Source organism: Arctopsyche grandis, chromosome 3 (assembly GCF_051622035.1).
Source record: "Arctopsyche grandis isolate Sample6627 chromosome 3, ASM5162203v2, whole genome shotgun sequence".
Lineage (NCBI taxonomy): Eukaryota > Metazoa > Arthropoda > Insecta > Trichoptera > Hydropsychidae > Arctopsyche > Arctopsyche grandis.
In genome coordinates, this window is record NC_135357.1 from 7,707,603 (window position 1) to 7,733,970 (window position 26,368).

The 26,368-nt window shown below is 36.2% G+C and overlaps 2 protein-coding genes across 2 annotated transcripts in view; both read left to right on the forward strand.

The window, feature by feature from the left end:
• Tpst (tyrosylprotein sulfotransferase) overlaps window positions 1-3,522 on the forward strand; it is a 235,958-nt gene extending 232,436 nt beyond the window's left edge. The window contains exons 6-11 of the mRNA XM_077426876.1: window positions 1,047-1,177; window positions 1,266-1,374; window positions 1,454-1,648; window positions 1,727-1,843; window positions 2,575-2,711; window positions 2,794-3,522. Of these exons, the coding sequence (XP_077283002.1) occupies window positions 1,047-1,177; window positions 1,266-1,374; window positions 1,454-1,648; window positions 1,727-1,843; window positions 2,575-2,711; window positions 2,794-3,112 (1,008 nt within the window). The 3' untranslated portion in view covers window positions 3,113-3,522. The remainder of the gene's footprint in view (window positions 1-1,046; window positions 1,178-1,265; window positions 1,375-1,453; window positions 1,649-1,726; window positions 1,844-2,574; window positions 2,712-2,793) is intronic.
• Window positions 3,523-6,539: 3,017 nt separating this feature from the next.
• dom (domino helicase) lies at window positions 6,540-26,162 on the forward strand. The gene is made up of 27 exons (XM_077427858.1): window positions 6,540-6,792; window positions 8,444-8,574; window positions 8,656-9,086; window positions 11,288-11,583; window positions 11,724-11,816; window positions 13,071-13,198; window positions 13,283-13,609; window positions 13,697-13,883; window positions 14,183-14,382; window positions 14,471-15,471; window positions 15,542-15,728; window positions 15,861-15,997; window positions 16,081-16,267; window positions 16,348-16,860; window positions 17,035-17,246; window positions 17,320-17,522; window positions 17,608-18,089; window positions 18,170-18,496; window positions 18,578-18,787; window positions 21,248-21,283; window positions 21,359-22,496; window positions 22,573-22,820; window positions 22,902-23,054; window positions 23,126-23,389; window positions 23,468-23,611; window positions 25,294-25,461; window positions 25,550-26,162. The coding sequence occupies exons 2-27, from the start codon at window positions 8,458-8,460 to the stop codon at window positions 25,559-25,561; spliced, it is 7,401 nt and encodes a 2,466-aa protein (XP_077283984.1). The 5' UTR covers window positions 6,540-6,792; window positions 8,444-8,457; the 3' UTR covers window positions 25,562-26,162.
• The last annotated feature ends 206 nt before the right edge of the window (window positions 26,163-26,368 follow it).

The following is a 26,368-nucleotide window of genomic DNA, read 5'->3' on the forward strand; positions in this document are numbered from 1 at the left end:
TACCAAGACATACAATTGCTAAATTTAAAACATACAACATGACGTGAAACAGACTGCAAAACATCATTCTATGTCCAAAGTCAAATTTATATGTTCATAATATACCTTATTATATAGACCTCAATGTCTTGCTTTACTTATTTAGATCATTCATATTAGAAAACAATTCAACTAATAAATTATATCTCTACAAGCGCAAATACACTCTCAACGATGTGCGCTAGTTGTAATATAATATGTAGTTGAGTTTTTACAGCTCTGATATTTTTACGAATGCTTTAGAATTCAATAATGCGTTAATATTTGGGGTCTACCTCACGGGACCGAAAGTGAAACGCCCGAAAACGCAAATATCGGAAGGCAAAGATCGAAAATCGAAAGATAAAAAAAGGGTCTCTCCCCCCGTCGTACATACTCACTTAATTTGCGCGAGCAGGATACAAGAGGAACAGGCTTTTCCTCCCGTATTTTGCGCGCGCACAAATTTAACAAGGCTGTATGACAAAAATAGAGATAATTTCGGATAACACTCATATATATTATACATATATGTATACATAGTACCGTTTACCGGACACCCTTTTTTTATCTTTCTACTCAAGATCTCTCGATTTTCGATCTTAGCCTTCCGATATTTGCGTTTTCGGGCTTTTCACTTTCGGTCCCGTGAGGGAGACCGAAGAAAAATAACATATAATATAAGAGGTATGTAAAAATAGACAATGATCACTGAATCAATAGCTATTAGAATAGACCTAAGATGTATTAAATAATTTATAACATTTATAACAATTTAACAATAAAAAAAATCATTTAAAAATCAAAAACATTTGAATATTTTTCAATGAACACGCCATTTTGTGAACGCAAAATTAGTAAGCGTGAAATATTAAAAACAAAAGAATTTTAATTTCAACTTATATATTACGTATATTATATTTTTGAATTTTATTCTACATATTTAATTTTAATAATACAAACTACATATCTTCAAAAAAAACTTAATAGTATAACACATTTTTCATAATATAATTTTATTTCTTCAGAAATTCGTCGTTGGTGCAGACAGGAAAACATACCCATACAACCGACAAATGCCGCTTATCTTCATCGGAGGAGTCCCCAGATCCGGTACAACGTTGATGAGAGCCATGCTGGATGCCCATCCTGAAGTCAGGTAATATAAAAATCTTTAAATAATCTTAACATATACATATATTATTACATGTTAATTACAATATTAAATTATTTTTTTTCATCGACAGGTGCGGCCAAGAAACTCGCGTTATACCACGCATACTGCAAATGAGATCTCATTGGCTCAAGTCACAAAAGGAATCTGTGCGATTAGAGGAAGCTGGAATCTCAAAGAATGTTAGTACATCATACTCAAACCCTTATAAATGTTTTAAACGTATTTTTCAAAATATTTATACTATGTGTGCGCTTTCAGGTTTTGGATAGTGCAATAGCGGCGTTTTGTTTGGAAGTCATAGCGAAGCACGGTGATCCAGCACCTCGTCTTTGCAACAAAGATCCCTTAACTCTCAAGATGGGTTCGTATGTTTTGGAACTCTTTCCGAATGCCAAATTTATCTTCATGGTCAGAGACGGCAGAGCGACGGTTCACTCTATCATATCACGACAGGTTTGTTACTGTACAGTATGAAAATGTTAAATAAAAATTGGATTATTGAATAATACTGTTGATCTATTTACTTTCTAGGTGACCATAACAGGGTTTGATTTGAGAAGCTACCGGCAGTGCCTCACCAAGTGGAACCATGCCATAGAAGTGATGCATGGACAGTGTAAAGATGTCGGTCCTGATAAGTGTCTTGTGGTAATTCTACATATCCTTTATTACTCTACAGTTTTGGTATTACTTTATGTATGTATGTAGGTACCTCCCCTTATACGCAGGTGTTTCTCTTTTTTTAAGTTTTTGAATTCAATTTTCTCTCAAAACGCTAACTGAATCAGACTGATATTTTTTTACATGTAATAGAAATTATAAATTTTATTCTCTAATATTTTTACCTGACCGGAAGTAGTACTTTTACTCTAGAGAATCGAGGTTTTTTATGTTTTTCCGAGAATCCTTTTGATTTATTGAACTGAAATTTCATATCTAGCTTATACCAAGTTATGTATAAAATTTGGTAAGCATCCGTCAACCGGAAGTGGCAGTTTACTCTTGTTCGATTTTTCTTTCACTATTTTTTTCGCCCCCTTAAACATATGTACTCTTCACGAATTAAATTCAAGTATAATTTAAAGCTGATAAGGTTTTGGTCAGATTCAGAACAAAATCCGACAACCGGAAGTGGAACTTTTGTCTTGTGTAAGTTTCCCTATATATGCGCTCAATTTGCATCGAAAATGCTCTCATAGCCAGTACGTGTGAATGTGTATGTATGTTTAATTATCGAATTTTATTTTGTGACCTTCTTATATTACTCAAAAACATACATAGAGTCATGCGTTGGTCACATCCGAATTTTTTTTATTGAGTATGAAATAATAATTTGTTTTTGTATGTGATTAGTAATAATTTATAATTTTTAATTGAAGGTTCACTATGAGCAATTGGTGCTTCATCCACGGGATCAAATGGATCGCATTTTAAAGTTTTTAGACGTGCCTTGGAATGAGTCAGTTCTACACCACGAGGAGTTTATCAATAAACCAAACGGAGTGCTGTTGTCTAAGTATGTCCAATTGAATTAGCACCTATTTGTTTAGTGTTGGTATTACCGATGTGATATATACTAATATTTTTCAATTTTACAGGGTAGAGAGGTCTTCAGATCAGGTCATCAAACCCGTGAATATGGAAGCGCTCACGCGTTGGGTCGGTGCCATCCCGTCAGATGTTACCAACGACATGGCAGATATTGCGCCGATGCTGAGTGTGTTGGGATACGATCCATACGCCAATCCACCCACGTACGGAAACCCGGACGCTCAAGTCAAAGACAACACATTAAAAATACAAAAAGAAGAGAAACTATGGGCCGAGAAGGCTCACGATCTTTTCCAAAGAGACAATATAGCTTTTCCGCCGCTCGAAGACGACAAAGACGAATCAGAGACTCCGAATCCAGCGTGATAAGCGTTTAGTTTAGTTTGTGGACAATGCGTGTCATCAAATCTAGTTGCAAATTGATTTTTAAGAAGAACGTTCATAGTTGTATAACGTTATAGTGAATACATATATACATAGTGACTTTTTGACTATTTATTGAATACCCGAGATGTGTGACATCATTTTCGTTAAATTGACATGTCTTCGATGTGCTTTTACATTTAATAAACGCTATTACAGTTTATCGTTTGTGTAAAATGGAGCTTGTAAATCTCAATGTTGTCTATTATTTTACACTTAATTAATTAATCATTTTTCTTCCAAAGAAAGATTTTTCACTAGATGTTTTGTATAATTTAATAAAATATAAATTTGTATAAAATATGTACGATGATCTTTTCTTCATTTAAAACATAATCATAAATCGTATTGATAAAAGACAATGTGTTTTAATTTATTTTACTTAATTTTCATTTGTAAATATAATTATTTATTATATTTAAATTATTTTTAAATGTGCATTTTATTTTCACGTGTATATTTTATTATGTTTAAAGTCACATTTAAGTTATTCTATCATCTTACGTTCAGGGACCAAAATTCATTCATAAATATAAATATATATAATATATAAATTTCAGGGTCAGTAAAAACGTCTGTTTATTTTTTAAATAAACATTGATCAGATTATATTTAAAAATTCATCGGTAATAAAAAGCACATTGCACTGGAAAATTCATCCAAATATAATATTTGTACATTTTGCAAGTTTGCAAATTAATTTTACTGGCCCTGTATTTTTGAGCAATTATATATTAATCACATATCTGTAGCCTGAACTAAATTATTTAATTTTTGTATTTTGTATTTGTAAATAAATCTCAATTCTTATTTAACTATATTTTCATCCAGATTGTTTTCTTTTTTTCCGTTATTTCTGTGATTCTAAGTGGTATTTTTCTGTAGAAAAATGTTAAATTTAATGCTACTACGTACATATATAATATATAAAAATATTACTTTTGTAAAGTGTAAATATACGCTATAAAGGTTATAAACCTGATGAATGTTATTCAGTGTTTGTATGTACCTTTCTTAAAAATAAATTAAACAAATTGAAAAATACTTTCTATTTATTATGTATGTTGAAATTTACTTGAATTGAAATGAGCTATTCATTTCTTCTAAAATGTTGTTTTTTCTTTGTAATACTTTAAAATTTGTTTTCTTTACAATGTAAAATAAAAATGAGAATTATTTCTGAGTTTTTTTACGTATACATATATATGTACATATGGACTACTTCAATTCAATCATAAGATAAAATAAATTTGGAAGTCAAATAATATTTCAAGATTGTAGTACCTATGCATGTACACATATATGTCGATTAATACATTTGCTGCTAAATTTGAAATTAGTTTAATAATGTAATTATGATTATTGTGAAATTAACTTAATTATAATTACATTAATTATCTGACATTTAATTTTTTAAATTACTTGATGGCATAAAAGCTAGACTCAGTTATTTATTTGTAATGATAAATATAACATACAAAAACTATGCATATTTTGAAATTTAATTTTTAAAAATAGCGAAATGGGTAATTAATTAAAGAAAGGATAATTTCTTAATCGAAAAAATATATATTTAAAATATACGAAGACAATATCGAAATTGTAGGTATTATCAATATAATAAAAGAGAGTATTTAAAAAATGTTGTTCATACAGAAGTGGATGGGTGAAATGTTACAGTTATCGGCCAGGATATAATTACTGGCCACATTGAATCGAACCAAATGGGTATTTTATATGAAAGTCAACTAACAGCAAGATATTATATTGCTAATTAAATATTGATAAAGAATAAAAATATCATTGATGCAGTGGTGTCACCCCAATTTTGGAACAACGGGTTTCCAAATTTGTTTTCAATAATATTATTTTGAAAAAATATGTATATATACGTTTTTTTTCATCCAAGGCACTAATACATGACAGTTCATTAAATTTTCAAGGTTTGCATAATTTTTAATAAAAATTATATGAATTTTTAGATTAAATAACGGGTTTCCGAAAGCCCATGGAAACCATTAGGGTGACACCACTGCGTTGATGGTATAAAATGTTCTCAACAATCTATATGCTCAATAATTGCAGTGCTTTGCGCATATATTACCATATTGAAAACGAATAAAATTTTACAGAAAAAGATAGTGTTTCCTAAAGTTTGAAGTTTAAAAACTGAAGATAACCTGCCGAAATTTTTGTATCTACAAATAAGTGGATACTATATTAAAAATACTAGAAAGATACATTAAAGATAAAAGGGGGGGGGGGCGTTATTTCAGATTTTTCCAAAGGGGGGGGGGGCAATTACCGTTTCAGCTCCTCTCCCTATTTAGCATTGTTAATGTGCTAATGCATTTTCATAAATTACATAATTCGAAATTCATATTGTTTACATTTAATTTTTTTCATTTAACGACACTGAAAAAAAACTGAAGAATAAATATGAAACGATTGTATGTAGATAATTTTATTATTTCATCCATATTTCAAACGTCGACGATGCGAATTTCGAATTAACGGGGTTGACCATTTCGCCGTCAACCGCAACGCAATTTCGAATCGTCATAATCAAAACGGAGCGACATGAATTTTAAATGCGCAATTGCGGTTCTCGGAAGCGATAAACGTGCATTATTATTAACGTTTGTTTGAAAATAGGCACGAGGCACGAGGCGGAGGCGGAGATGCGCGTGCGCGCGCATAGCATTTTCACCGGGAGCCGCCGCCGCGGCCACTTCCGGTGGTGGTACGTGTCGCCCCCGGCGCCGACGCCCCCGACCCTCCCCCCCCCCTCATGTCCCCTCTCCATGTGGGCGCGTAATCGGGGGGCGCATCCCCGTCGCGCGTCGAACGAGCGTAGTCGAGACGCACGGCGCGGCGCGGCACAGGTGTAGGTGTAGCCGTAGCCGTGTTCGGCGCGCTGCGGTTGGTAGCCGTGAGACAGCGCTAGCCTCGGAGGCGCGCTGCAACGCCGCCCGCCGACGTCTCCGCGCCCGCCCCGCGCCCCGCCGCCGCTCGCCCCCGGAGCCGGCGCCCCCCGGCCCGCGCCCCCGACTCGAGATGCGCCCCCCTCACCGGCCACTCCTCGGATTACGCGGTGAGCCCGCCCCCGCGCCCCTCCCCACCGGCCCGCTGTCATGGCCGCCGTCGCCGTCGCCGCCGCCTTACATAAGGCGCCCGCGACGCCGCCTCTCCCCGCCGTCCCGCACCTCCGCCCCACCGCCCCCCCGCCAAAGCGCCCCTCGCAGACCCCCTCGCGCCTCGCCCCTCGCCCCCGCCCGCCCGCGATCCCCACCCGGCGAACGGCTGCGCCCCGCGAGCTCGTCCCCCCCGACACCCGCTACCGAAGTATCACTTCCGTTTCCGTCCTCTCACTCTGAAGCGTCCTTCGGAGCGGACGGACGCCATTGTTTGCCGGCGCGCGTTCTTCCTTCAGACCGTATTTCAGTCGCAGTCGGCGTCAATGTTTTGAATGGGCGCGTCAGCGTCCATCGGCCCGCGTCTACACGCCTCGCCCTTCCGATCTGTCAAACGCGATTTCGCGCAATTTTCGAACTGCGCTTTCTTTTTTCTTTTGACATTTTTGGCGCGAAACTTGTCAACACGCCTAACCTATAAATTCGCCGGTAAGTTGCGATTGTTTACGTTTGCCGTTTGTTGTTGTCGTATTGCGTTGTTTTTTTCATCATTATTATTATTATTTTTATCTACTGTCGATTCTACGAACGCGATAAGATTCATAAATATTAATTGTACATGTCTCGGCGACCGACACAATGACAGTCGATTTATCGTTCCAGTGTCGATCTAAACACTTTTTTTACCCAAGGAAAAACATTTCATCGCGTTATAAGGATTTGTACAAATTTATTATTTTTAACTCCAAGAAATCGGTTCATTATTTACTACCTAATCGGTTTGTTATTTTGAACTCACACATTGACACATCTGTTTTAGGCGAGATAAACTTCAATGTTAATATTCGGAATTATTCTATTCACTAATTTTTTTTTTTGCGATAGTTTATCATAAAACAATACATTTGCCTACTTCACAATAGTACGCGAAAATGCCTTGATTATTTTTCTATACGTATGTTTACTTTCGGGGCTGAATTGATGAAACAAATCTGTGATTATTTGATATAATGCAAACAATGGTGCTTTTTTTTTTTTTTTTTTTTGACATTTCATCATCTTTTTACATACCTCTTATACAGTTCACATGGTTTTTATAAGGCTAATTTTTCACTTCGCTAATTTACGTTTGTTATTCTGTTTGTATATTTAAATTAAATAACAATGTTGGTTGTTACATATGTATGTATACCAAACCTGTTTGGTTATTGATTTTGAACTATTGTGCAATATCTGATATTAATAGACTTTCATTTTGTATCAAATTGAATACACTATTTTTTGAATTGTCATTCTGAAATAGTATTGACCAAATCTAGATCTGGGTTTCTCAACCTTTATAGGTCTGACCCACCCCCTTTTAAGTTGAATATTTTTTTATTCTCCCCCCCCCCCCCCCCTCAATATCTATACAAATATGTATTAAAAATTGCATTGTTTATATTATAGTATATTCTTGATTTAGTGTGATTCTTATGCCTCATACAAACTAGCAACGTTATTAATATCTGGTTGTAATTTTATATGCCACAAACGAAGATTTAGGAAATGCTATTAAATATAAACTTGTCTTCTCTTAGAGCTGTAGAAATGTACTCGACATTTCAGCGCTTATCCAAAAACTATCTTTATATATTTCTATTTATTAATTTATTCTATTATATTAACATATACATATCTATTTATTAATTTATTTTGATTATGGTTCCTCTAGAGTTGGCTATTTCTCCCTAAAAATAAATTTTTGCCTCGTGTTTCCTTTGAAACGTTAATGATTTAGAAACTATTCCACGATTCACACACGAATTAAAATATAAAATGTAAATTTCATTGCAATTTGAATGAGCTTAGCACATTTTTGTCATCCAATTCCCGCTATAAAACTATCCTCTCGTCGAAAATTGCACAAATATGATCATCCGCATCGTTTCAGTATTTCGCAAGTATTTCATCATACTGGCAACTTGCGATTTACATCGACGATACGTATGTAAATCGCAATGTTGACGAGACACGTTTGAATTTATTACTCGGATTTTTCTGTTTGTCGAATAGCATATCGTTTATTCAATGCCTGTCCTAAAAAAAAAACGCATCTATCAATACGCCAACTCTAATGTCGACTTTGTATGAATTTCAGATGCTTAATATAATATGAATGAAAAAAATGAATGTATCATACTTGGGACCCGTGCCATGGAGGAGAGGGAAGGGGCCCCCGGCCTGCCATCGGAAGGCAGAGCTTCGGCGGGCCCCATCACAATTCTTCAGGTAAAGAATCAACTAATTTAGTAAAAAAAATACATCTATACATACAGATTTATCGAATGTGTGACGCTGGTTGATTTTCAGATTTCACAGAATGAAGACGTCGAGCTGGTAGAGCGAATGGATACATCTCCAGCTCCGTCGTCATCGTCTTCGTCCATCAAATTAGAACTTTCGGCGGTGTCGCCGGCGCGCCAAAAGTCGCCGGCGCACCAGCTGATGAGGACCATCTCCAGTGTTAGCAATTGTGTAGTGAGTAGTCCGACCAAAATGATACTCGATCCTAGTGTGAGTACGTTCCAGTCCGTGGTGTGTGCAAAGAGTGCCAGTGGGACGTCTCAGGCGCCCGTCAACTCGTCGACATTGCCGTGTATTAATAATTCTTTTGCCATGTCGAAAAAACGCCTTAAAGTATCGGAGAGTTTAGAAAAAGTGACCGCGTGCGACGATATCAGCGGACTTAGGAGACGAATTTTAGAGCACAAATTAGCCAGGCTGAAGAGTATCAGAGAAAGGTATTATATTTCTATTGTTTATTTTGTACGAATAATTCTACTATATATGTATGTATCTTTGGTGTGCAATATTAAACCATAAACTGATCAATTATTCGTGAATCGAGTTCAAATAGTTATTTTGGTAAAAATGAAACAATAATCAATGCAGTTGATGGTTTTTCGTTGTACGTCCATAATGAATTTTCTCTTTTTATTTGTGGTTCATTTATTGAAGCACAATATGTAGAATAAGCTTTCGCTGTTGCTTTATTTATTAATCATACTCATAGGTTTCTTCTCTATGTTTGATGTGTTTTAAATCATTCACATAATAAAATACAATATTGGAGTTGAATGTAACTCTCAAAAAGGATCTACAATTGAACAGTGTTGGCAATGAATGGTATTATTCTAGTTGGGCTTTTTTTCTTACTGGAGCGGAGACTTATCAATCCTTACCAAGATTGATCACACTGAATTCAAATTTGGTAATGATTTATCTCAAAATCTGGTATTACTATGCCAAAACTAAGTATTGGAATCAATAGTCAGTATGGGTTCCAAATCTGAATATTCGAATACTTTTTATACGAACTTATTTTTTATTTTCAATCTACGGCACATTTAGTTCTATTTGATATTCCATATTATGATCTCTTAAAATTTTAATAATATCTTGACCTTAAAACTACAAATAAATAATTTACTATTCGATATTCGAATATTTGGAACCCCTAATAGTCGGGGGACTGTTTCTATTCACTGTGATTTTTTTATTGCTTTAAAATAAATATAATTATTTATCTAGCTAATTTTAATAATCAAAAATTCTTTTATCATGCGTTTATTGGGCCAGTTTTATATTCCACTACGTTTTCAATCTCAATATATATATATTTTTTTTTATGTGAGCGTATTAATTCGAGTGGTAAATGATTTTAAATAACATAATGAAATGTTTGAGGCAGTGTTGCTGGTGAATGATACGCAAGAGTATCAATCTCCATTCTTCATCTTGCTGTTGCATCATACATACGATCATCATCAAAAGCATTTTTTGACTCGATTTAAAATCATTAACCGCTCCAACTGGTATTAGATATTAAATAAATAAAAATTGAGATAAAAAACCAACCCTAATAAATGTGATAAAGTGAAATATTTGGGGGAAAATGTGTAAAATAAACAAAAAAAAAACACAGTCAATAGAAAAAACATCTGACTCTTGATTCCAATACTCATTGTTGGCACAGATATACTAGATTTTGAGTTGAAGACTGCTATAGTTGAATTTTTAAACGCTGGTGTCTCATGACAGAAAACCAACAAAAATATTTGTAAACTTAAAGTAAAGATTGATTAGCCTCCGATCCGATAATATTTTTGTCTCTCAGTGTTATTGATCGGGTCGAACTGTCTTAATTGGATCTTTTAACTGTCTCGAATAAAAGTAATCACTGACGAGTCAATATTGTCAACCGAGAACAAAGGCTATTATATCGTTTAAATCAATTAAGAATCATTAAGTGATGCGTATAATATCATTTTACAACCTTTCAAATTGCACACACATCTCAAATTCAATCGTTGAGGCCCTACGGGTTATTATTTTCATCATTCGACCAAATGGTCCAAAACAACTCGCCGTATACATAAGTAGTGCATTACAATACAGTGACCTCATACTTTTTTATTTTCCTCGTGTGATTCTCGGACGATGCATATGCTAGCAATCGATATTTAACTTTTGTACACGATTGACTCGCAATATTATTATTAGTACCGATATAGTAATCATTATTAGTACCGATATAGTAATCATTATTAGTATCTATATATCCTCCGTTTACGCACGGTTTATATTTAAAATCAATATGTGGAATTATCGTGTGAGTCACCAGTCGAGAAGTACTAAATATTTAACCGTCAGACTCATTCTTTACGAATTGTAAACAATGAATGCTACGTATCTGTATTTACACTTCGTATATATGTATGTTTTGCGATAAACGTGTTTATTAATAGTAAATCAAATACGATCGTGATTATTGTATGTAATAATTGAATTCCAGGTAAATTCATTTCGAAAGGTGGTTTAATTTAGCATAATTTCTAATTGGATTCATTTCGTATGCTTTTGAATGTGCGTTCGTTTCGTGCGAACTTGTATATATGTATGTATGTGTGCATTGTGAGACTGTACGTGTTGTGTTCGATAGGCACAATGAAAACGCTGCCGAACTCTTTTACCTACAATCCGGCGGCAACATGATGGATTATCAGACGTGGAGAAAGCGCCCGCCAACTCCTCAGCTTCTCGCGTACATCCGATCGCACCGCTTGGACACGACGGAGGAGTCCGACGATCGAGAGCCGTCGAGTCACGCTTCGAACCAAAGCAACGCCGCGCAGGGTACGCCGCAGGGGGCCGAGATTAAAATACCAGGCGTCGGCGCGACCCCCGTCGCCGTCTCCACGACCCTGCCGGCCGCCGTCGCCCAGCTCACCCAGCAAGGTGAGAAAAACGGTCTCGGCGTTGACCGATCTAGTATTTATATATATATATATTTCTCGTCCAAATTTACCGTTGAGGTTCCGTAGGGCGAAATTTTTCAAATAATCAGTAGTATACAGTGTGGCACGGGGTGCTTGTAGGTTCCGTTCCTGGCCGACCAGCCGGAGGTAGACACGGCATGGTGTTTGCACCACACAGACATCATTCCCCAGTAGCCCCACCGAGATTACCAGGTACTATGTGCCACACACCTCAATTCTCACATCAGTGACTTTTTTTTTTTTTGTTTTAGATTTATGTATTATTATTATTGTATGAGAATAACGTACTTCTTTTCAGAATGTCCCTTTTATATAGGATGTGGTTTTTATGTTGCAATCTTTTCATACGTTACATAGTTTTTTTTTTTTTTTAAATTTGCATGTTGGAAATATTGTTGAACGGTATACCGAATTTTTATTATAACTGCTTTCTCTTCACTTTTTTAATCGTAATTTTTGCCGTTGTTTAAGTTATGGTTTATTCGAGACTATATACGTATATATGTATACATACAATTAGGTGTTTATGTTTAATATATATATATATATGTGTGTGTACCTAGTCGTGCTGTAAGTTCTGTTTTAACAAATATATATAAAAAACTAAAATTCACATTGATTGACATGAAACAAATTTTATTTACAACAAAAACACATATACAAAATTTTTTATAAATCCCATTAAACTCTTCGGCTATGTGTCTATCATCTACCACTTCCACTAGAAATTCGTCGAATGCTTTGTTCAAAAGCATATTAATCGAATTTAAAATATTATGGCGTTTAGAGCATGCTATGCTCTCCAGATCTGAATATAATTTATAATTCAGGGGATTAAGGTTATGGTCGTTCTGCCATGCTGTTAATCGCCCGAATATTCGCCATCAGCAACGCTTTTTTTTTTGCTTTTTTAGTTGGTGTCAAATCCTGTGGAAATATCCAATTCCCTTTATTGAATAGGCGTGAGTTCTGGTGCTTCATAACGCCTTCCAGGACATTATAATAACTTTAATAATAATTAACTTAAGCCAAAGTTTTGGCTTTTTTCGCAAAAATGCAATTTTTTTCATCCTTTTGTAGGACCACACCCACCAAAGAGGATTATGTCCCCGCTGATCTCAGTCGACTATCTAAGCTTCCCAGACACTTCTGGCATATATTTCGTTGTTCCCTGGTCCATGTCGACTAATATGCTTCTTTGAGATATGAGTTTCATTATCGTCGCCAACGTCGTAAACGGACGACTTGGGCGTCTCTTATAAGCACCAAGTCTTAAGGTTGTTTTCATATTTACGATCGCAAATCTTAGTAACAGAACTTATGACAAGACTAGGTATTTAATACATACGTGGTGGTTGATTATATCCTGTTTGGCTTTATGTGTAAAGTGTATCTCGTAGTTCTGTGTGTAGTGCGCTTTAATTTAATCGTGTTTTTCGTTCTCAGGTGGTACTCCTTTAATTATTGTAAATTCTGGTGTAACAAGAACGTCCGTAAATCATACGGCGTCTCCGACGACTCCTGTTCCACCTGCTCCGAGTTCTCAAGAACAAATAGTTGAAAAGGCCAAACAAGTAATTTTCGTTTTCAGTGTTTTTTTTTTTTTTATTTACTTTGATTTCGGATGTTGTATTATTTTGGAATTTTTTGTATTGCAGGAAGCTTTCGTTATGCAAAGGATAAGTGAATTGCAAAAGGAGGGTTTGTGGACGGAAAAGAGATTACCGAAAGTAGTCGAACCTTCGAGGCCTAAAGCGCACTGGGATTACCTTTTAGAAGAGATGGTTTGGTTAGCGACGGATTTTGCTCAAGAGCGAAAATGGAAAAAGGCGGCAGCTAAGAAGTGCGCCCGTATGATACAGAAATATTTCCAAGAAAAGGAACTGTCCTCTCAAAAAGCTGAAAAAGCGCAGGAACATCAATTAAGACGGATAGCATCCTTTATAGCAAAGGAAGTTAGATTATTTTGGACCAATGTTGAAAAGGTTATTTATCATTTTTTTGTGTGTCGGTTTTAAATCGTTCTAATTTGTATGTTCTTTGTGATTATTATGTTTGCGTTTTTATTTTAGCTTGTTGAATATAGGCAGCAAACTAGATTAGAAGAAAAGCGAAAACAAGCTCTAGACCAGCAATTAAATTTTATTGTCGATCAGACGGAGAAGTATTCGCAACAGCTGGCTGAAGGTTTAAGGACTCAGATTCCTGTTTCAAAACAATCTTCTAGCAAAGCGTCATCCACAAGTTATCAATCAGACGGTTCGTTATTAACCCTTATAATACTCTAGAGCCGATATATCGGCTTTCATAGAATCGCCAAAAATACCCTCATCCGTTAGCCAATAAATCAGATTTTCGAAATGACCTATGGTTTTGACAGCTATTAGTACAACCACAAAAAAACACATTTCTTAGGGTATTTTTGGCATATATATTGAAAAATCGAAGGTTACTAAAAGGGCTAGACTAAATTAATAATAAAATTTATTGTTATTAGGTTTGTGCATTTCATAGTGCTAAGTAATATTGTTGTTTTCAATTCCGTATTTTGATTTCAGGAGAATTTTGTCCTAGTAATGTTGGTTCTTCTGACGATGAAGAAACTATTGATGCTGCCGAGAGAGCGGAAAGGGAAGAAACTGGTGATAATTCTCATAAAGATGAAATAGAAGCCCTTCAAAGAGAATCTCAAATGGATCTTGATGAGTTTCTTAATGAATTACCTCAAGATTATCTGGAAAACCGGGACAAAATTAATGTGAATATTTTTTTCTTGTCTTATCACACATTTTAATTTAAAATGTATCCATCTTCCAAATATTTTATATTTATTATTACTATTTTAGCTATCTGAAGATGAAGAAGACAAAACTAGTGTAGTATCTGATAAAAAAGAAGACGATTCTGAATTCCAGGCTGATGGAGACTCAAGTGATGATGAAGATACAATAATGGAACAAGAAAAGGTTGAAAATCAACATGATTATGAAAAAGAAATTGATGAATTAAATGCTGAGAACGAAATGAGTATAGAAGAATTAAAAAAGAAATATAGTGGTGCGCCACCCGAAAATGATACTTCTGTAGTGGATGATGAAAATGTAGAATCTCAAGAAAAGAATGCCGAAAAAGAAAAAGATTCTGATTCTGATTATGAAGAAGAAAGTGAAGATGATGATGAAAGTGTCGCTTCAGATAATACCGAAGAGGGTAACGATTCAGAAGGATTGGATGCTTTAATGGGTGAAGGTGGTGAATCGATAGTGAATCAAAATGCTGATGAACATCGTATGGAAGACGCGGCTGCTATTGCAGAGTCAATACAGCCTACCGGAAACACCTTGTCTTCCACTCAAGTAGTCACAAAAGTACCATTCCTTTTAAAACACAGTTTAAGAGAATATCAACACATCGGCTTAGACTGGCTTGTTACTATGGAGCAGCGGAGACTCAACGGAATCCTTGCAGACGAAATGGGCCTAGGGAAAACTATCCAAACAATTGCCTTACTGGCGCATCTTGCCTGTGAAAAGGGAGATTGGGGACCTCATTTAATTGTCGTACCAACGTCGGTCATGCTAAACTGGGAGATGGAATTTAAAAAATGGTGTCCCGGTTTTAAAATTTTAACCTATTATGGAAATCAGAAGGAACGTAAACTGAAACGAATCGGATGGACTAAGTTCAATGCGTTTCACATATGCGTGACTTCTTACAAATTAGTTATTCAAGATCATCAAAGCTTTAGGCGGAAGAAATGGAAGTATCTTATATTAGACGAAGCACAAAATATTAAAAATTTCAAATCACAAAGGTGGCAACTACTTTTAAATTTTAAGACACAACAGTAAGTGAAGAAAACATCTGTGCAAAGTAAATAGTTTAAATTTGTATACTTATGTGTGCTATGTTTTTAGACGACTTTTATTAACTGGAACACCCCTTCAAAACAATTTAATGGAATTATGGTCTCTCATGCATTTTCTCATGCCTGATATATTTGCATCACACGCCGAATTTAAAGAGTGGTTTAGCAATCCGGTTACGGGTATGATAGAGGGAAATTCCGAGTACAATGAGAACGTAATTAAACGTCTTCATAAGGTAAATGTGTAGTCTCGACGTTTCAATATTTTAATCTGAACTTTGAAACTCGTTACTTTTTTTCCACTTTGGAAATTTTGATAATACGCTTTAATTATTTTAATGAAAATATTAGATATTTTTATTCTTCAGGTATTACGGCCATTTTTACTCCGTCGGCTCAAATGTGAAGTGGAAAAACAAATGCCCAAAAAATTCGAACACGTGGTCATATGCCGGCTTTCAAAGAGACAGCGATTTCTTTATGACGATTTCATGTCACGATCAAAGTAAGTTTAATGTTTATGTTGTAATGATTGGCTTTTTTCTATTTGTTTCTCCGACTTATGAAGTTTTGTGTTTGTTATTTCAGAACCAAAGAGACACTTGCAAGTGGAAATCTTTTGAGTGTCATCAATATCCTAATGCAACTGCGGAAAGTATGCAACCATCCGAATTTATTTGAAGTCAGACCGACTATTTCACCGTTTCAAATGGAAGGTGTCAACTATTATCTGCCTTCGCTAATTTGCAATATGCAAAAACATGATCCTTTGGAGGTATGATCCTGTTTTTTTTTTGTTTTTTTTCTTTAATGAAGTGTGAGCAATTTAATAATGAGACTATTATATTCTTTCAGGATTTTGATGTTTCAAATTTCAATATGAATTTGTTAAAATTGGAAAGTTGTAGTGCCTTTGAATCGTATAGAGTTCAGCAGTTGAAGGTAAACGAAAATCAAGTTTCCAAAATTGATTCGTTGCCTTTGCCACCACCTCCATGTCCCCAAGCTGCGTTGAGAATTCACGTCACGCTAAGACCGATCCCACTGAGCTCTCGTTCGTCTAACACCGGCGTAGCTGTTGGAACCAGTCCTCGTATGCCACCTTCGACAATAACGAATATGCAAAACGCCCAACAAACTATCACGCCCGTTCGACAACAACTTCGATTACCGTTGATACAGAAAACTGACAGTACACAAAACGCGTCGGCAGACGAAAATCTCACACCGCATACTGTTTCCGTGGTTCAACCTTTAACAGCTCGAGTTTTGAAACAATTGAGCACGGCGAGGACAGCTCAAACGATACATTCGTCTAGTCGGAGTAACTCTGATCAGGTCGAATCTAAACGTAGTGGATATTTTGATGTGAGTGCTTTTCTTTTTGGTGACAAATTTATTAGTAAGTTGTTTTGGTTCCCGGAAAAATGCACTAAATTGCTCTAAATAGTGACGTAGTTTCGAGAGTGCAACTATTTCGAGTGCATTCTTCCGGTCACCAGTTGTTTTGTATCTGATTATAATGTATAATTATATTTTCAGGCTTCAATTGACAAACTGCTGAAGGATAAACGTAAAACTTTATTAAATTTTATTTATGATACTAATGAAAAGCGATGTAGTGCATATCCACTTTATGGCTGTGATCTGCGTGAAGCTTGTACAATTCCATCAATTAAATTTTGCGATACTATTCAGAAGGATATCAACACAGTTGAGTCTTATCTGAAGAGGATGCATGAAATATTAGACAGGTATTTTTATAACCGTAATCTTTAATCTTTAGAATGATCTAAGAATTGTTCAAATGTACAATTGTTATTCTAGATTTATTATATTCATTTGCGGTGCAATGAGTCCTGGAATTCGGTTCCAAATAGGCAAAGGAGCTGCGTGGAAAACACAAGAAGAGAGGAGAATAGAATATGAATTTTCGATATCAACTAAACCTTTATTCAAATTGTTCCATCAAATTACGACTCACATGACGACGCAATTCCCCGATCCACGGCTCATTCAATATGATTGTGGTTGGTTTTTTTTTTTTTTTTCTATTTTAAAGTCTCCATCGATTTATGTATCATGCATTTGTATTAATTTCTACGTATTTCGTAGGAAAACTTCAAACTTTGGATCTGATCCTGCGTAAGTTGAAAAGCGGTAATCACAAAGTGCTGATATTCACGCAGATGACTAAGATGTTGGACGTTCTCGAGGCGTTCCTCAATTTCCACGGTCATATATATCTGAGGCTGGACGGTTCGACGCGTGTCGAACAACGACAAATTTTGATGGAGAGGTTCAATGCCGACAAACGCATATTCGCCTTCATTTTGTCGACTCGTTCAGGCGGTGTCGGTGTAAATCTCACCGGTGCCGATACCGTTATATTCTATGATTCGGATTGGAATCCGACGATGGACGCCCAAGCCCAAGACAGGTGCCATAGAATCGGTCAAACGAGAGACGTGCATATCTATCGTCTCATATCAGAAAAGACGATAGAAGAGAATATTTTGAAAAAGGCCAATCAAAAACGATTACTCGGAGATGTGGCGATCGAAGGCGGCAATTTCACCACAGCATACTTCAAAAGTGTGCGTATTTTATCATGTTTGTTTCTGATTTTGTAAGATTTAGAATTTTGTGCTGATATGTGATGCTTTTCATTTTACAGTCTTCTATTCAAGATCTGTTTACTGTCGGTACGGAAGAGGACGCCGGCAAACGTATGGAAGTTTCTACTGGTCAAGAAGAGGTCGTTCAAGAGGCACCTAAATTGAGTCAATTAGCTGATAGTAATGCCGATTTTGAAAATGCACTTGCACAGTGTGAGGACGAAGCAGATGTTGCTGCTGCTACTACCGCTCGAGCGGAAGCCGATGCTGAGTTGGCCGAATTCGATGAATCGATACCCATCGAAGAGCCATTAGCTAATCCAGCACCGGAACCGCCTCCCGAACTTAGCAAAGCAGAACAGGAACTAGAACAATTGATGCAAGAGGTGGTTTATTTTTCCGTTGATAGCTTTGTAATCTTTTCTTATATAAATAGCGTGACTCATTTCATCTTTATTTTATTTTAGCTTTCGCCGATCGAGCGTTACGGAATTAGACTAGTCGAAGCCAGCGAAGCTGCTACTTTTGCCGAGCAGCAAGCCATAGCAGAAATGGAAAAGCAGAAGCGGGAATGGGAGACTGCGCGGCGTCTTTTAGAGCGTTCCCCTTCTCCACCAGAACCTGAAACAAATAACGACGATTTACTTACGTTCTCCCGAGAAGACTCCATCAATCAGGTCCCTGATAGTCCCGTAAACCCACGTTTGCCATCTGTAAATTCGTCTTTGTCGGCAAAGAAAAATACTAATAAAATTAGAAACGCGCGTTATAAAACTAAACCTAAATCACCTGTAAAATCACCTGTAAATTCACCTACACCGCAGGTTAATAACTCAGACGATGATTCTATTAACGATGATTCGAATACTGATCATGCTAATTCAAGTAGCAGCTCTGATACTGAAGAGAGTAGTAGTTCAGAGGAAGACTCTAATTATTCCAGTGGTTCAAATGTAAATATAAAATCTAGTAAAATTAATTCCAATGAATCAAAATCTAATTCTAAGAGTCCTAGAACTAGGTCACACGGCTCGGTTAAAATTAATCTATGGACGTTAGACGTTAATCCTTTAATAACAAATTCGAAATCTGCGAATAAAACATCTCATAAAAAAATTAAAAAGAATCCAATTAATACCGATTTTAAACTTAGAAATTCAATGAAAATTCGCAGAAAGATAACAAACCCCAATGTGAATTCCGAAAACATTTCACAAGATTGTGATAAGTCGGCAGATGCTTCGATTCTAGAGCACGTTCAAAATATGGACGACAAAGAAAATCCATTATCGAACGACGATGCGTGGAATAATGATTTGAAGAAGACATTCTGCGACAATCACAAAGATATTTCAAAATCAAAAGTGTCTGATAATACGTTGCCCCATAAACGCAATGCTAGGTATAAGTGTCCTATGAAACATGTAAATATAACAAATAAAAATAAGACTTTGGATGGATGGTTGACAAGTAAAGTGAAGGCCAGCTCAAATAATACCGAAATAATAACAAATCAACCAGTGGTGACATTGACGGCGTTGCCGTTCCCAAATCCGAATTTGATCATTAGAACAAGGCGGGCTTCTTGTCACACCGATAGAGAGATTGCGGTTCCTAAGAAAATATCAAAAAACTCCAAAATTGTTCATAATAAAACTGGTAAAACCAACGAGTCATTGAATGAAATATGAGAATGAATAGAGCGATGGATGTGTCAGATTTTAAGTTAGTATTTTGTATATATGGATTACAACTAGGATTTTTTTAAATTTGTGTATAAAAGGAATGCTCCGATAGATCGTAGCATAGTATGAACAAGTATTGAGGAAAGGTAATTTACGTCTAATTTCGTTTCACACCATATAACGTGAATGTTATTTTCGTCTCTCGTATAAGGATCAACGTGTATACTAAGCTGACATTCACTGATCTACATAATGCATTTATTTATTCTTAAATTGATATAGATTATATCAATCACCGCATCCTTACACATTGTTTTTTTTTTTTTTTTATATATACTATATTATTCTCGCGGATGCCTGACTACTGTATAGACCTACATTTCATCTGTAAAATGGAAATAAAGTGACTTTCCTTGCTATTGTTGTTTTTATATGCCTGACGTTTGTTGTTTTGGTGTCACATTTGCTCTTGTAGGCTTGTTTATTATCTATATATATATACATATATTTTTTATATATATATATATTGCGAGTGGTTGGTTGTCTGACATTTTTTTGGTTTGGCACTGGCTATATGTTGCCACAACGTTTTTCCACAATGCAGAGACATGTTTCACCAAAACAACAATGCCATTCCAAACGTCTGGGATTATAAGCAAGCACTGCAAAGCAAAAGTCACACCATTTTAACATTCTACCCTCACTTCCCTATAATATATATTCTAAAACAAGTAGATGTAGACATCATTTACACTAGTCATCTACAAAGTCTGGTAGTGCCATTAAAAAAGCGAAAACAATTCTGAAACAACGTTCCAACAGTGGAATGCATTTTGTGTCAATTTTTTTATTATGCCTATCGACTTTTTGGATACATGAATGTCAATGGAATGGTGAAGTCACATTGGGACGTTGTGGACTCTTCTTGAGAGTGGTTTATTGTTAGCCGTAGTTGCTATTGAAGGATGCTGCATATTGTGGCATGTTCACATTATGAGTTTTCGAATCAAATTGATGTCATCGGTGAGATGTACGGTCACACATTTTCTACAGAATACATCTTGTAAAGATAACATTTTGTCACTAACAAAAGGTACATAGAGCAAATTCATCTGAATGTTGTGTAACTGGTTCATAAGTAATTGTAATTAACAATTTTCATTTCTAGAATTGGCATATCTTATTGTACTAACAAATGTTTTTGAGAATATTCAATTCAATTGTTTCTGAAAATATTTAATTGTTTCATATAAACAAATTAAATTATTTGAAATCGGATTTTTTTTATATAATATAGTAATTTTGTTTGAAAAAGTTAATTTTTTCATACATTTATAAGGTTCCGATTTCAACTGTAGATTTTTTTATACACAAAAATTAACTAGATTGAACGGAACAAAGAGCTCTTTAATTTTATTAAAAATTAACGTATTCTCATTATTTTAATTTTAGGTTTGGATATCGTCGAATACCAACGAAATTATGGCTGTACGTTTTTTGTTTCATATCATTCTGATTTTCCAAATTCTTTATAAAAAACTTCTCATCGAAATATTATTTTAGGTTTGGTATCCTCCGACCCCGCCTCAAGGAGAGGGAGACATTTACGTTGATACATCGTTAGCGTATTTGTACGATTGGAATATTATGTTAGAAACGGACTTGCCTCCCGTGTACATCAAACGGGATAATAAACGGCCTCGCGTCGAGAGCGGTCACAGTCCCGACAGTCGAAGGCCGCCGAAGCTGCACAGACGGGAAGAAGCCGTGTACACTCCTCGTTCGCTGTTTGAACGGCCGGCTCCTGCTCTCATCAAAATGCGTCGCGATATTAAACTTCAAAAATACCGCAACATCATCAGGCCGCCGTTGCCCGTGCCCGGTATTAAACCGATACCGAAACCCCAATCGGAGTCTGATTCCGTATTGGAATGGACGCTGTCGGAAGACAAGTGCATATTGGATGCCGTCAAGTCGCAGGGGCTCCCGTTGAACTTGATCATCCTGTCTCCGGCGCTCACTCCGAACTGGGATCTCGTCGCCGATCTGGTCAACAACACGTCGAGGATATACCGATCGCCGCGGCAGTGTAAGAACAGGTATGAAAATATCATACTGCCGAGGGAAGAAGGCAAGTCTCTGATGGACGCCAACCAAAAGAAGCAAAAGAAAAGCAAGTCGAGTCACAAGAGCAGTCGGCAGATGAGAACTTCGCATCTGTACGAGCAGGATAACAACGCTTCGTTTACTAAAGACGTCATCGCAAGGCACGATATAATGAAAACGGTGCTCAATAAGAAAACAACAACACCCAAAAGGCGATACAACGATCCTAATATTGAGAATCCGAAGCACGTTGCCGTTTTGAGCGACTGCGGAATCAACTACGACAAGCCTTCCAATCCCATGGACATAGCGGCAAAGCGTGCCGAAAGGATCGCCAAAGAAAAGCAAAAGAATTCAACGGCCGCGCCGACTATTGTCAACGAACAAGTCGTAGCTCCGTCCAGGTTGCAGAATGTAACGAAGTGCACCTCATCTCCGCCGCTAGGAACGGCTTCTCCTACACACGCAGTGGCCACCGTAGCGGCCGCTGCACCTTCACCGAGACCTCCTCAACGCGTAATACAAGCAGATCAGTTGCAGCGACAGCAACGTATCGTAGTCACCCCGCAACAAGGCACTTCAGCCGTAGTAAAAGGTATAGTATAACCCAGATGACACAATCAGTAATGCTTCGACCCAAAGAGCTGAGCTGATCTTCTTCAATGTTATAGGTAGTACAACCGGTACGCTAACGGCAGGAGGGAAACCTTTGAATCAAGCGCAGATTCAGTTCTACCGACAACAGGCAGCTCTTCGGCAACAGCTTAAAGTTTTCACACACGTCACAACAGCCGCACAGCAAAACAATATCGTACAACAGATCGGAGTAGCTCAGCAAGTGGGTGCAAATAAGATCGCACCCGTCACCGTCACTTCGATCCAAGTGTCGTCTCCGCAACAGAGACCTCAAATCACACAAGTACCATTTATTATAATGTGATATCGTTTATAATAACATTGAATCAGAACGATATTGAAACTATTCTTTGAATTTTTTTAGTCCATTGCTACAGTCGGCAATAAGACGTTGACACGTGCTGTGACAGAAGTCGATATTAATGCTCTGCTTCTGAAGCGTCAACAAGCGCTCCTGCAAAAAAATGCAAATCAACAGCCCGTCACTCAAATATTTGCCTCTCAACAGCAATTACAAGTATGCCTCTGCTATGATGTGCTTCATTTGATGCAATTTTTTTTATATTTAATTTATATTTGTTTGTTTAGAACCTTCAAGCGGGTAGTAGTGAGCGTGTTGCGGTTTCCGTCGGTGGCACGACTGCTATAGCTGTGGCTACCGGCAATATGAATGTGACGAATGCTGCTGGAACTAAGATCACGGGGACAGGAGTTTTAACCGGAGTCGCCACTGCCCTATCCAACAAAGCTCCGTTGAAGATGGCAACCCCTCAGCAGATACGACAGCTGCAACTGCAGCAACAGTTGGCTCTGGCTCAACGGAAAGGGCAGAAAGTCAATCAAATAACTCAAGTGTGTCTTTGTTCATTTCAACAATTCTGTTTTATGCTGTGGTCTCGAATATAACGATCGTTTTTTTTTTATCTGCAGGGTGCCGGTGGAACTCAGGTGATAGTCCAAGCTCAAGGCACTCATAAAGCTTTACCGCCCGGGATGACGATGCAGCAGATACAACAAGCTATGCGCCAGATTCCTCAAGCTGGAGCGCGTGTTCTTCCCCGGCAAACTATTCAGGTATGCATTTAGTCTTATTAATCGGCGATTGGATGATTTGACTACACCGAGCAACAAAAATCATGTTTTTTACTCACTGGAGCGCAGGCTAGTCAATCTTTACTACGTTTGAATATGAATATGACTATGATTATAATTTTTGTTGGCTTGCTCTCGTTTAAGAGATGTAAGAATAAAAATATGTCTTAATTTTACAGATTTTTGGGTTTTGCAGGTTTTATTTCAAAGTCTAGTATTGCTGTGCCGTAATTGAGTATTGGAATTAATAGTCGGATGTTTTTTCTATTGATTGTAATTTTTTATTGCTTTAAAATACGTATACTTATCTAACGAATTTTAAAAAGTCAAAAATAGCATTTTTTCCGTAATATGAGTTTATTTCACAATTTTTTCACTTTACCACGTTTATAAGGATTGGATTTTATCTAAAAAAAAATTATTTACTATATGTAATACTAGTTCGAGCGGTAAATGATATTAAATTCAGTTTAAATATGCTTTTGTTAATGACTATGCATGATGAAAGAGACAGATGAAGCATGGAGATTCTTATTCTAGCGCATCATTGGATCTCATTCGAATGTGAAATTACCGAAAACGCAAATATCGGAAGGCAAAGATCGAAAATCGAAAGATCTTAAGTCGAAAGATTAAAAAAAAGGGTGCATGGTAAACGGTACATACTCACTTAATTTGCGCGAGCAGGATACAAGAGGAACAGGCTTTTCCTTTTCCGCACATTAATACGGGAGGAAAAGCCTGTTCCTCTTGTTTCTGTTGTATCCTGCTCGCGCAAATTAAGTGAGTATGTACCGTTTACCATGCACCCTTTTTTTGTTGATCTTTCGACTTAAGATCTTTCGATTTTCGATCTTTGCCTTCCGATATTTGCGTTTTCGGTAATTTCACATTCCGGCCCGTCACAGAGACTGCTCATTCACAAGCGATGTGCATTTAAATATGTTATTTAAAATCATTTACCGATCGAATTAATATAAATACATAATTGACATAAAAAACCAATTTGGCGATATTGTCTCATAACATTATGGAAAAAATGTGTAAAAAGAAAGAGTATGTTTTTTTCTTTTAAAATTCGCTAAATAATTGAATATATGTAAGTATTTCAAAGAAATAAACAAAATCAATAGAAAAAAACATCGGACTATTGATTCTAATACTCACTTTTGCTCGTTTTTTAAGCGCTCATACATATCTCTTAAATAAGAGCAAATCCATCGAAAATTATTGTCATATTCGAATTCAGTGGGCCAAACTTAGTAAAGATTGTTTAGTATCCACTCTGGTATTTTTTATGCTGCTCAGTGTTATTGATTATGTTACTTGGCCAGCAGTATAGCTCAGTGGTTGGGTTAATGCTAACCACCGAGAGATTCCCGGGTCGAAGCCCTGGGTTGACCTCAATTGAAGAGGATTTCTGTAGTGCTGCTGGCCAGATTTAAATCATTTCCTTAAGAGTGTTCTCAATTTATCTGATTTCAATGTTGAAACATTTCCTCATAAAATAGTCAAAAACCATCTTACCTACTAATTGAATATGGTTTCAAATTTATAATCTATAAATTTTGTTTATAATACCATAAGTGTTGCTCAAGGGTGAAACCAATAATGGCATCATGGTAAAATATAAATAAATAAAAAATATATATTCGCGGTTGCAGTTGGTCGGTGGAAATGTCGGACAGGTGAGAACGGGAGTAGCCGGCACGGCAGGTCATCAAGTTATACTATCCCAAGTTTCGGCAGCTCTTCAAGCAAGACAACCTACTCCGACGTCGACAACTAATGTTCGTCCACCTGTGCATTCTCAAACGCCTCCTGATCCACAGGTATAATATATACACAAATATGTATAATACATTTTGTATTTGTTTGTATTATATATTTTTAAAGGTGTTATTATTTTTCTTTTTTCAGCCAAAAACTTAATCTTCAAATTGGATCGATTTAATTTTACACGTGTATGGTTCTTGAATGATGACAAAACGTTCCTTTTACGATTCAGCTATACGAAGCTGCTCCTTGCCGATTTTATTTTTTATCCGATATCTTTCTTTTATTCCAGTTTTAGTCAAGCTATATACATTCCGAATCATAGTTATATTTTCTTGCTCTCTATTATACAATAAAATAACTATGATAAGCGTCCTCTAAGAGCTGTATGTTCATTGTGAATTACAATCAGTAATTTTTTTATCCGTTAATACATATTTGATAAGGGTTTTAAATCTATGAATGTATTCGCTGAAAATAGTGTCAGTAAAAAAAGGGAGTCACGTAGAAATCGTATAAAAATAAATACAATAGATTTTGTATGGAGTATGTATTGATTAGTTGATTTGGTGAATTTAATTTGCAAACAGTAAGAAATCGAGACATTTGAACGTTATTATTATTATAGTGCAAATTGAAAATTAATTTGTATTTAAATGATTGTGATTGCTACCATAGTGCAATACGTCCACTAGGTTAAATTTCACATGTAAAGCACGTATAATTCTATTAAAGACAAACAGTATTGTTTATTTGTAAGGTTGCTATGTTTTCATTGTGTCATTGATGTATTATTTGCATAATTTATATTATATATATATATTTGTTTTTCTGCAATTATTACAGCTGGCATGGAAAAATGTGTGCATTATTGTGTTAATTTTTCTCTTACGAATTAAACTCGGGAGTAGTAGCAAGCTAAAGTTAAAATAAATTGTAACTTTGAATAGTCTACGTACTAAT